The sequence below is a fragment of the Anopheles coluzzii genome, chromosome 2, assembly GCF_943734685.1.
Source record: "Anopheles coluzzii chromosome 2, AcolN3, whole genome shotgun sequence".
NCBI classification, from domain to species: domain Eukaryota; kingdom Metazoa; phylum Arthropoda; class Insecta; order Diptera; family Culicidae; genus Anopheles; species Anopheles coluzzii.
The window spans coordinates 116,150,726-116,162,630 of record NC_064670.1 but is presented as its reverse complement, the minus strand read 5'-3'; the positions used below and the strand labels follow the sequence as shown (position 1 = coordinate 116,162,630).

Genomic DNA, 11,905 nt, shown 5'->3' with positions numbered 1-11,905 from the left:
TTAGGCCAGGCAAAGCCAGTGCCGACCGTCGTGCCATACTTCGAAGGTTTGGCGCTGCTGACAAACGGGGTTTGGGGTTGGGTTTGAAAATGCTTCGCGCGCCACGAATATCTTTGGCGCGCACGAGAGCGCGTACGGGAGCTTCACCCCAACATCTCCTGCACCTTTTGGTGGCATCTCGTGCCGTTGCATCGCCACACATCTTATCGCACGATCGCACGATCGCAATCGTATAATCATCACCCATCCAGCCCCTCCACCCGCGGCCGCCTCTATTAATCTATTAATCAACTCGACCCAATTAGGCAAGTCGCCGAGAGGTGGCCAGCGTGTGGATTGTGTATCGGCGTTGCTTCAACACGCGCCGTCAAGACGCGCCGTGCCTTTTTCAGCATCCAGCAGCAGTCAGAATGGTAAACCGATTGTTTCGAGCTGTGCTCAATCCACTCGATCATCTGCCGAAGGTGATCTGGAAGATGTGCCCGTGGCACAAGCACTTGAGGCAAGCTGCTGTTGCAGGCTTTGCAAAACTCGTTCTCATCGAATGCAGGTCAGCTCGCTGTGAACTTGACGGTAGAGTGATTATCTAACTGGCGAAGAAAACAGCCCCATACAGATCCACCGGTGTGATTAGATAACAACTGTTTTGCCTGTGCTTTTTGCTGAGTATGCATCAAGCCCTACCCTTACTACCATTGGGGGACGCTTGAAATGTGGGCTTATTGACAAACAATGGGGGAGTAAATGATTTACTAAGCCAATTTGCTAATCAGATTAGTACTTGCCGCGGCTTAGACAGCTCGCAAAACGTGTAATCTTCAATCCTAAAATTGGAACAACTTCGCAACCGATCGTTTTCTATCGCTGCCCGTGTAGGGAAACACTAACTGTTGACATCCAAAGGTAAACAGTAAACATTTAAGCAGGTGCTGAAAGGTTTCACCGTGACCCATAAGGCCTCAGTCGTTATCAATGTTTAACGCTCAACCTAAATGGTGGTGCGAATTTAAATGACATACAATTAATACTTTGCTTTTCCATATGCGCTCTTCTCCACTTGCAGTTAACGCCTCGGATACTAAGAATAGCGATAGTGCTATGCATCCTCATCGCGATCTTCTCCCAAGCGACAGACAGTGCGCAAAGTAAGTACTTGCCCCCGTCGTGGTGAACGCATTAAGCTGGCATTTAACACCCAAAGAGGAAGGTTAGATAAATCAAACTAATTTATTGTCCTGATGTCACTGCAACACTTCCAATGTGATCTTTTCACATACACACTCTCTGGTGACTGAAACGCTTGAGTGGATCGCCCGCACAACTAATCGTTCACCGTTCTGCCTTTTCTGCCCCTACAGCAAAGCGAAGAATACGGCGACCCACTAACCTAAAGTCCTCCGTAGCGAAGCCAGAAGACAATCAAATCCCCACGAAAAAGGCACAGGATCGGTCGGATCAGGCGCCCGCCTCGGCAACGAACCGATTCCGCGTGCGCACGAAAACGCGCGGCTCACTGGCGGCCGGTGCTGCCGGTACGGCGGTCGTAGCGGGCGCTGCCAGCTCTGCCCTCGTGTCCAAGAAAGCGCAGGTGGACAGTGATGGCTACAAGGTAAGCATTTCCTGACATATTGCCCTTACCCACAAACGTATCGTTTGACCAATACGGACACGCTTCGCTTTACAGATCGTTTGCTACTACACCAACTGGTCGCAGTACCGTACCAAGATCGGTAAGTTCGTCCCGGAGGACATCCCGGCCGACCTCTGCACACACATCATCTTCGCCTTCGGCTGGCTGAAGAAGGGCAAGCTGAGCTCGTTCGAGAGCAACGACGAGACGAAAGATGGCAAGACGGGCCTGTACGAGCGAATGATGACGCTGAAAAAGGCAAACCCGAAGCTGAAGGTGCTGCTGGCCATCGGTGGCTGGTCGTTCGGGACGCAAAAGTTTAAGGAAATGTCGGCGACGCGCTACGCCCGCCAAACGTTCATCTACTCGGCCATTCCGTTCCTGCGGCAGCGTGGTTTCGACGGGCTCGACATGGACTGGGAGTACCCGAAGGGTGGCGATGACAAGAAGAACTTTGTGCTGCTGCTGAAGGAGCTGAAGGAAGCGTTCGATGCGGAGTCGCAGGAGATCCGCCAGCCGCGGCTGCTGCTCACGGCGGCCGTCCCCGTCGGTCCGGACAATGTGCGCGGTGGGTACGATGTGCCGGCGGTGGCCAGCTATCTCGACTTTATCAACCTGATGGCGTACGATTTCCACGGCAAGTGGGAACGCGAGACGGGCCACAATGCACCGCTGTACGCACCGTCCTCGGACAGCGAGTGGCGCAAGCAGCTGTCGGTGGACTATGCCGCCAATCTGTGGGTGAAGCTGGGTGCACCGAAGGAAAAGCTGGTGATTGGCATGCCGACGTACGGACGTTCGTTCACGCTGTCCAACACGGAGCGGTACAAGGTGAACTCACCGGCCAGTGGAGGCGGTAAGGCGGGCGAGTACACGAAGGAGTCCGGCTTCCTGGCGTACTACGAGATCTGCGAGATGCTGCTGAACGGTGCGGTGTACATTTGGGACGACGAGATGAAGGTGCCGTACCTGGTGGACGGTGATCAGTGGGTTGGATTTGACGATGAGCGCGCGATCCGCAACAAGATGAGCTGGATCAAGACGAACGGGTTCGGCGGTGCGATGGTGTGGACGGTCGATATGGATGACTTCTCGGGCACGGTTTGCGGTGGCAATGTGAAGTACCCGCTGATCGGGGCGATGCGCGAGGAGCTGCGCGGTGTTAGCCGTGGCAAGGAGGCGAAGGACGTCGATTGGTCCTCGGTGGCTGCTACCATTGTGGAGAAGGTAAGAGCAATATGATTGTAAGGGGTATCTTTATCCTAACAAACCAATATTTTTATTTGCAGGAAGTTGAAAAGCCTGCACCGATCAAAATCTCCGTGTCGGAGCTGCTGGCCAAGGTGCAGAAGCCTCAGAAGAAGATCATCAAGCAGGGACTGGCAACGGTGGAAAAGAACTGTAAGTACCGGGTTGTCCCAATTTCCAAGAGCTCCTGCCAATTCCATTCATTCCAACCTGACTCCCATTCTACACAGCACGACCAGCGCAAGTGTTCTGCTACTTGACCAGCTGGTCAGTGAAGCGCCCCGGTGCCGGTAAGTTTGAACCGAAGGACGTCGACGCCAGCCTCTGCACGCACATCGTGTACGCCTTTGCCACGCTCAAGGACCACAAGCTGACCGAAGCGAACGAGAACGATCCGGACATGTACGACGAGGTGATCGCACTGCGCGAGAAGAACCCGGACCTGCAGATCCTGCTCGCGATCGGCGGTTGGGCGTTCGGGTCCACCCCGTTCAAGGAGCTTACCTCGAACGTGTTCCGCATGAACCAGTTCGTGTACGAAGCGATCGAGTTCCTGCGCGAGTACCAGTTCAACGGGCTCGACGTCGACTGGGAGTATCCGCGCGGTGCCGACGACCGCAAGGCGTACGTTGATCTGCTGCGCGAGCTGCGCGTCGCGTTCGAGGGTGAGGCGAAAACGTCTGGTCAACCGCGTCTGCTGCTGACCGCCGCCGTGCCTGCCTCGTTCGAAGCGATCGCTGCCGGGTACGATGTGCCCGAGATCTCCAAGTATCTCGACTTTATCAACGTGATGACGTACGACTTCCACGGTCAGTGGGAGCGTCAGGTCGGGCACAATTCACCGCTCTTCCCGCTGGATTCGGCCTCCAACTATCAGAAGAAGCTGACCGTTGACTATAGTGCGCGCGAGTGGGTCAAGCAGGGTGCCCCCAAGGAGAAGCTACTGATCGGTATGCCCACGTACGGACGATCGTTCACGCTCGTTAATCAGACGCAGTTCGATATTGGAGCGCCTGCATCGGGCGGTGGTCTGCCGGGCAAGTTTACCAACGAGGCTGGTTTCCTGAGCTACTACGAAATTTGTGCCTTCCTCGGTGTGGACAACACGACGCTGGTGTGGGACTCGGAGCAGCAGGTGCCATTCGCTTACCGAAAGGATCAGTGGGTCGGTTTCGACGATGAGCGATCGCTGAAGACAAAGGTAAGCTGAAGATTCAATAAGTTCTCAGAACTCAGAATTTGATACCTATTTGGTGGATACATTGCAGATGGAGTGGCTCAAGGAGGAAGGATTCGGTGGCATTATGGTGTGGTCGATCGATATGGATGACTTCTCGGGTCGCTGCGGCAGTGGCAAGTACCCGCTGCTGAACGTTCTCAACAGTGAGCTGAAGGACTACAAGGTGGCGCTGGAGTACGATGGCCCGTATGAGTCGTTCGGACCGCGCGGTGCTTACACGACCAAGGATCGTAAGTGTCTCGACTAGCCGATGCTATTCATTGGAAAGATATTAATCCCGAATATTTGCTTTCCCAGCGAACGAGGTGACCTGCGCCGAAGAGGACGGCCACATCAGCTACCATCCGGATAAGGCCGACTGTACGCACTACTTCATGTGCGAGGGAGAGCGCAAACATCACATGCCATGCCCGGCCAACTTGGTCTTCAATCCGAACGAGAATGTGTGCGATTGGCCCGAAAATGTGGAAGGCTGTCAGCATCACACGCAGGCCCCGGCAGCCTAAGTAGACGAACAAAACAAAAAAGGTCGGCCTTGTGCGGCCCCAGTGAGCTATTCTGCCAGGCGCCCCCTTTATCGTGAGCCGTTTTACAACTGCCTGTCAACTTCAAACTTTATCTTCTACTGCCCTGATTCATTGCTAGCGTGTTGTTAGCGTGTAAAGCAAATGAAAACAGAATACTCTACCCTGCCACCTTAAATCGAAAATGGGTCAGCCACACTCTGCTCCCTGGAGTTTGGTGCGGCCAAACTTATTCTGCCACACAACGAACGCATGACATGAGAAGAAAATCGACTCACGATAGCCTTGGAGCCACTGTTTGTAAATACTATTATATTTGTATGCCACACGTCCTTACTTTCACCTTCACATGGAGATTTAAAGTAATACAAATTGCAACCTGTTTCCTCTTTACAAACGCCTGTGTCTTGGCACACGGACTTTGAATTGCAACGGTAGAACGGTTGATAGGCATTTCTTCTTGCTAACAGTACAATCTGAATGTGCTGGAGGAAAACATCAATTATTTATACATAAAAGTCCTTCTTTTGCTATCATTCTGCCAGCTACAGCAAACAGGTCTCGACAAACCGGTAAGAGATGTTGTTGCATATGCTGGACGGTGTCTTTTCTTAAACTATGCTCTTGCTTCTACACATTAAAAAGAAAAAGATGCTATTTATGAACGAAAAGAGATGAAGCTTAAATTGCTACAACACGCACCGGGTGATTGTGCGTGAGCTCGTTGTCAACCAGGCTCAATCTACCGTAAAAGGCGGCACGCTGAGAGTTTCGAACGTCGGTTACAAAAAGGAAGGCAAAACAGCCACAGTTTTTTTACACTTTTTTAACATACAACCATTAAATTACACACGACATCAATCGAAGAACAGCAGTTGTTTGTTTGCTTGTTTTTTTTTCTCTTTTTTTAAAAACACCAATAATATCTGTAAATGTCGTTTTTGATAGATGTATAAAAACTGTGATAATTAAGTGTATATAAACAAAAGAAAAACAAAACAAGGAGCCAGCGAAAGCTAAGCAGCCGTGTGAAGAAAAAAAAGTATGTGAAAGAAGAGATGATTAGGAAAGCAGGCATAGTAAGAGCGAGAAGCGAAAATGAAATGAAAACAGAAGTAGAGAACGTCTCACCAACAACAGAGAACGGAAAACAACGATTTAAAAAGAGATCAAACACACTAGCAAAACAACAAGCAAACAGCGAACATTGAAAGAAAACTTTCCAAAATCAGACAAATAAATACAAACCAGCAAAATGAAAAAGACAAAACGAAACAGCACCAGCGACAACAAGCGGGAAAAAGGAAGAACGTTACTACTTATAAGCGGAACACAAGCGGAACAAGAAAAGCAGGAACTGTTTCTAAGGCTAAACAGATAGCTCATTTTCTGTTTATGAGAAGATGAATTCAACGCAGGACGAGTAAACTGGACGGTGGAGAACAGGAAAGCGTTAAGCGGATGCGATTAACAACACGTGCGAAACAGTGACGCGAGTGCGCCTTGCTGCCGAACCTGGGAAAGACGCGTGTCCCACCCCGATTGGAAACGGGTTGTGGGGACAGTACAATTTGAGGGAGACACTTAGAAAACAAAAACCTGCAAAAAATTTCCGAGGAATCAGTTAATTTATGGGGTTCTATGTGGAAAAAACGGCCCGTTTGACAGGCGTAGTTTCCCTTTCGGAGTGCAAGCGACAAACGAGAAGAGTTAATGCAAACTGCGACAATACTTTATTTTTAATGTAAAAAAATATATGTTAAATGTACTTTTTTGATGAATAAATCACTTATTAGTATAAATATAAACTTTGGCGTGGTTGAATTTTACAATGCCTGACTTCGATAGTAGTGGTAGTGCGTTTTAATTCCTGAAGAGGGCATGCGCACACTAAATGCTGCGGATGATCGATCTCAGGAGTTACTGTGTTAGGCCGCAGGGCCATGGGGTTTCTCAACGCTCATTTTCTCAAGCACTCATGAGTGCTTTTGAGAAACTTACGTTCTGCCTTCGTTTGTCAAATCGGCCCTCAACAACATAATTGGCGAGGCAATGCAGTTCGCAAAGTGGTAACTTTGAAGAACGCTGGACAAGAAACCCTGCCATCGTAAGTAAAGGATCTTAAATAAAAGACTCAGGCGTGATAAACACACTAGATGATTTTTATGTGTCAAAAACAACATGTTATGTATCACATTGTACCAGGATTGGATAAACCACTAATCAAACCAGGCGGTCGCTGAAGGCCCCGAAGTTTCGAGGGACCCAAAAAAAAAATTCTTCCTCCATCTTGATTTCTCCCAATGAATTTATATCACCTTCTCTAAATTCTCTCCAAAAATGGATGACTTAAGTCCTACGAGAAATCAAAAATATACAAAAGTTTACTAAGTTTCAGACATTTATATTACATTAACTAATTATTTCTTAACCTATCATCACTTAGACTACATTTCCTGTGATTTCCCCGATCATTGATACCTTCGACTGCAGGGCGCACTGCTCCGACTGGACCCCGAACGGAACTGACTCGGTCCAGCCGCACTTCGACTATAGCCCCACGACGATCCACCGTCGAACGTTGGTCCCCATGGATGTTGCTGAAACTGCTGCTGCTGCTGCTGATGCTCAAAGCCAAACGAACTCATACTGCCCGCCTCCTTCGCGAGCACATAGTGCGGTGGTGGCGTTGGCTGCGGATACAACGCTTCCTCTGAGTTGGGCGGGAACAAGACGGGACCACTTTCCGGATCGGCAAACTCAAACGGTACGGTCAGTGGTGCAGGTACGGCTGGAATGAACGCTTCCGGCGGTGGTGTCGGCACAGGATACATCTCGTAGTTCTTGTCGGCCGGACCGGCCGACTCGAACAGTATTGGGCCGACCTCGGCCGTCGGTGGCTCGAACTCATCCCGCAGTGGGCGCGTTGTCGGCTGGAACGGTTTGTCCGTGTACCCGAGGGCAGTGTCGACCTCGATGATCTGCCGACTAATGATCTGATTGTACGTGTGCATGTCGGACGGATAGCGGGGTGGATATTCGGGCCAGTCCTCTACCTCGTTGTCGGAGAGTGGATGCACCCCGTGGGATGACTGGTAGGCGCGATGCTCTTTCGAATTGTCATCATACTTGCTATACTCAACAGGCTTCTCGGGATAGTATTCAGGTGTATCGTATTGGTCATGAGGATGGTAGTGACTGGTGGGGTAGGATGGGACGTAAGAGGAAGAGAACGATCGATAGGATGATGGCGGTGGTGGTGGTGGTGGAGGTGGGGCATGATAATAGTTAAAATCGTAGCTGTCAAACTGACAGCTTGAGTGACTCGGTTCGTCGAAGCTTCTCGATGAATCTATGCGCCTCGGTGGAGGATCGACAGTGATCATCGGCGGACGCACGGGAGGTGATGGTGGTGATGGTGGTGATGGTGGAGTGAACGAATGATGCTTTGGAGGTTCCTGGTTAGAGTGTTGTGGAGCTGATTTCGGACCAACCGGGGCTCCGTCGTACAGGTTCGGTGGTGGAGTCAGCTGATGTTGGGGAAATGGAGTCACTGGGGGTGATTCAGGCTCTGCTGGTGGTGTCGGCTGTGGTGGTGGTGGTGGTGGTGGTGGAGGAGGATCTTGTTGAGGAGATGGTGGTTGTGTATCCTGCGGGTGATGCATCGGTTCCGGTCTCGGTTCCGGGGAAGGTGGATCAGCAGACTTCGCTCTGGGATCGACCGGATAAGGCGGCGGTGGAGGTCCATACGATGGTGGACGCCCGTAGTGTGTTGCAGGTCTGTGATGTGACGGTTGCTGATGGTGATGAACAGGTCTTCGGAACGGGTGCTTCTTGGCCTGCTTTTGACGGTTCGTCCACACCGCCACATCCATCGGCATGTGGGCCGGGTTCATCTGGGGACGGTCGGGAGTTGCTGCGCGATATCCACCGTGGTCTTCGTATCCTTCATAATGCTCTCCTCCTTCATGTCCTCCATGACAAGAATGTTCGGGAATTTTGCCTTTCTATAAGGAGAGAAAGGATAGATTTAATAAAAATGCTCCAAAAAATAACATAAATAGCGCATACTTACAATCACAACGTGAAACTTCATATGTTTCTCGTGCTTTTTGTGCTTCTTGTGCTTGTGCTTCTTCTCCTTGTGCTTGTGCTTGTCCTTGCAGCACACCAACTGCTTGACACCGTGGCCGTATCCTTCGTCATACCCATATCCTTCCCCACCATGTTCGTAACCGTCGTAGCCTCCTTCATCGTGATGCATCTCCTTCTCGTAGCACGACATCGTGTGACATCCGCGAGGCTCTCGGACGTAAGCTTCCTCTGTTCCGTTGAAGACACACTGCACATCCATCTTGCTGCACAGCTGCTGCACTTTCAAAGTACATTGTTGTCCTGGACCATTCAAAAGAGATCGCCATTATGAGTTATCACCTACGATCTTCATTACACCCTTCCTTTCAATGTCTTACCTCCCGCACTGTCCACTGCAAAGTCACAGCTGCACTGGCACTGGTTCTCGCTCACCAACCGTCCGCGGCATTGACACTCCCCGCAAAGACTTTGGCACAGATCTTCGGGACTGATCGAACCGTACTCGTTCGGCTCGAGCAGCTCACCCACAACCGGGCCCGTCTCGTCCGCCCCGACCAGTGGGAGTGAAGACCCCACCAACAAAAGGCAACCCACTAAACACCAAAGCGGCCACGCGCCGTCCATAATTCGGATCACCATGGTACGGTTCTGATTAGTGAGAAAGCGCGTCGTACTGTATTTAACCAGAATCAAAGTGTTGCCGGGAGCGGGTGATTCCATTTCTGTCCATCTTGCCCTGGGTTCATCTGCGGCCTTGCGACGCACATGTTTTCGCTTGGGAGTGTGGAATGTGCCGCAGCAGCATCTGTCGGGGCGCCAGGTCAACTGGTGCGTCCGCTACGTCAGCTCTTTCTTGCTGGAATGTTATGCCGCAAATCAGCTTAACCCTCGCGGGAACGGGGCGCCATTGCAAGCGTAAGGTGCCTACAGACACACGGTTGCGTCGTTAAACAATGTGGTGGACAGTTTATTGCCGGTGCCGAAAAATAAACAAGACAAAGTAAAACAAGTCACAACCTTGCAGCAGGGTGGATGTCCTACAATTTGTGGAACGTTATGATGGAAAAAAAAGTTTAGAAAAAAACTCTCCAAACCCTCATTAACATCCACTAACTTAAATTAAAATAGAGTAAATTGCCCTCAGAAACTAGCAAGGAATCGTTAGAGAGCAATTTACTACCAATCTTTATTGTTTTTTTCTTCTTATTTGAAGATTCAATCATTGTCGGTCTATGTCAGTTTAACCCATTCATAGGCTTACGGCTATCAGTGACTGATTTGTGTACCACAAGTAGGACATTTAGGACAGCGAATTAGAAGTTCGGTCCATCTAATGCTGCTTATTGTGCTTCTAAACTTAAAGGCTCCAAATTCTGAAGTAAGCTTAAATCGTCTATAATGCTGAGTTTTCTTTAAATTGCTTCTTAGTTATCCACGATTTTAGATAAGTTTACGTACACTTTCCTTATTTATATTCATCGTCCACGGAACATTTAATTATTAATTTGTGTATTGTATTTATTCATTAATTTTCTGTTTTCTTTATTTGTTTATTTATTTATTCGTTTATTAATTTATTTATTTCATCACTTCATTCTTTTTATTTAGATAATTCTTCTGTTTTTTTTTAGTATTTATTAATTAATTATTAATTTATTAATTAATTCAATTACTAACTTATTTCATTCACAAAGTTAACGACACACAATAAGCCTGACAAACTAATTCCTATGCTTTTACATTACATGATACTGATACGGACGAGTAAGTTTAATAAATGATAACACACAATTGTTTCACCAAAATAAGCTATACAAGAGCTTTGCATCTAGATTATTCACACTAACACTAAAATATGAAGCTGTTTAAGTGGAAGAAGTATTATTCAATCATTTTTGAAAGCGGATCTTTGGAACCAATCATTGTTGATCTTAATTACTATGTACTATAAAATATTCTTAGCCAAGGGATACTACTAGATGCACTCTGGAATTAAAGTGCATTGGAATTTAATGTTTTGAGAAATGGAAAAACTAATTTTTAAAACACAAGCAGTTTTCATTTAACTAAATTTTTGTTATTTATTTAAAACATAATTTTCATAATTCAAACAGAAATTAGATCTAAATAATTCTAAAAAGAGTATCGATACCTAAACGTAACCTTCAATAAACATCGTTCTGCTACTATTAAAGTTATAATTCTGAACAGAATCAGAAACTGACTTACTGAAATGATTACTGAACATGTTTATTTGTTTCACTTTCCTTTTTGGTCAGAAACATGACTGGGTTACGCTTTGAATTCCACACAGCAGATGCTCCTCGGCCCATGCGCGCCCTCAGCGATGCCACTTGTCTGATATCCCGAGCAAATCTACCGCCAGTGCGCGTGAGGATCAGAATATCGTTATCAATGCCAGCCCTCAGCTCATTTTTCCTAATCGACGACAAACAGTTTTCCTCTGGAAAGTGAAAAGAAATAAAGATAAAAATGAAATGATGAAATGAAATTAAACTGCACTTCTGTCATGACAACATTAACTTACTTTCTTTGTCGTCGGTTGTGCAGAAACAGATGCATTTCTCGCCTAGATAGATTCCTTTGCAGCCACAATGCTCACAGGCAGCCTCACACGGTACACCCGGTACGAAGTGATTGTCGTGCAGTTGCAGCCCATCCATGCAGTGATGGGTCAATCGACTGGTATCACCAATCGATCGAGCTTCGATCAAACCAACCAGGAAGAGCAGTAAGAAACTGAGCCAACACAGTAGAGCGATCGATCGATACAGTGCCATGATCGTGAACTGGATCACCACTTGTGACGGTTACAGCTTATTCTCGTGTTATGGTCGCCTTTCTTCGTATCCCCTGCGTCTTTATTAGAACTTTACCCGTGGCGTACATTTCAATGAAAGTGCTTGCCCACTCCAGCAAACATCTCCGCCAAGGCGCCCTTGTTTGTGAATCTTTCCGCTGACACTAACAAACCATCCGCGCAGATCCCACACTACTCAGAACACCCTTGTAGCAAACGTAAGCAAAACTAACGCAAGACCGTAAGCTCCATCAAGCGCCGGATGGCGCCTGGTATACTATAAATCCCCATCCAGAACATGGCGGACGGACTACTTGATGTACGGCAAGCACCGGTAGAACGCACAC

At 48.2% G+C, this 11,905-nt stretch overlaps 3 protein-coding genes across 3 annotated transcripts; 1 reads left to right on the top strand and 2 right to left on the bottom strand.

Annotated features, from left to right (window-relative positions):
• The first annotated feature begins 1,040 nt into the window (after window positions 1-1,040).
• LOC120950124 (chitotriosidase-1) lies at window positions 1,041-6,450 on the top strand. Its single transcript, XM_049605933.1, has 7 exons — window positions 1,041-1,145; window positions 1,359-1,609; window positions 1,685-2,857; window positions 2,920-3,031; window positions 3,109-4,079; window positions 4,147-4,348; window positions 4,416-6,450. Exons 3-7 carry the CDS (start codon window positions 1,871-1,873, stop codon window positions 4,622-4,624), a joined length of 2,481 nt encoding a protein of 826 aa, XP_049461890.1. The 5' UTR covers window positions 1,041-1,145; window positions 1,359-1,609; window positions 1,685-1,870; the 3' UTR covers window positions 4,625-6,450.
• A 583-nt stretch (window positions 6,451-7,033) lies between these two features.
• On the bottom strand, window positions 7,034-9,836 carry LOC120953489 (protein PRRC2A-like). Its single transcript, XM_040373456.2, has 3 exons — window positions 9,115-9,836; window positions 8,718-9,037; window positions 7,034-8,649 (listed from the first exon to the last, which is right to left on the bottom strand). Exons 1-3 carry the CDS (start codon window positions 9,455-9,457, stop codon window positions 7,114-7,116), a joined length of 2,199 nt encoding a protein of 732 aa, XP_040229390.2. The 5' UTR covers window positions 9,458-9,836; the 3' UTR covers window positions 7,034-7,113.
• A 1,138-nt stretch (window positions 9,837-10,974) lies between these two features.
• Window positions 10,975-11,741, bottom strand: LOC120953192 (uncharacterized). The gene is made up of 2 exons (XM_040372936.2): window positions 11,286-11,741; window positions 10,975-11,201 (listed from the first exon to the last, which is right to left on the bottom strand). The coding sequence occupies exons 1-2, from the start codon at window positions 11,536-11,538 to the stop codon at window positions 10,975-10,977; spliced, it is 480 nt and encodes a 159-aa protein (XP_040228870.2). The 5' UTR covers window positions 11,539-11,741.
• Window positions 11,742-11,905: the final 164 nt, after the last annotated feature.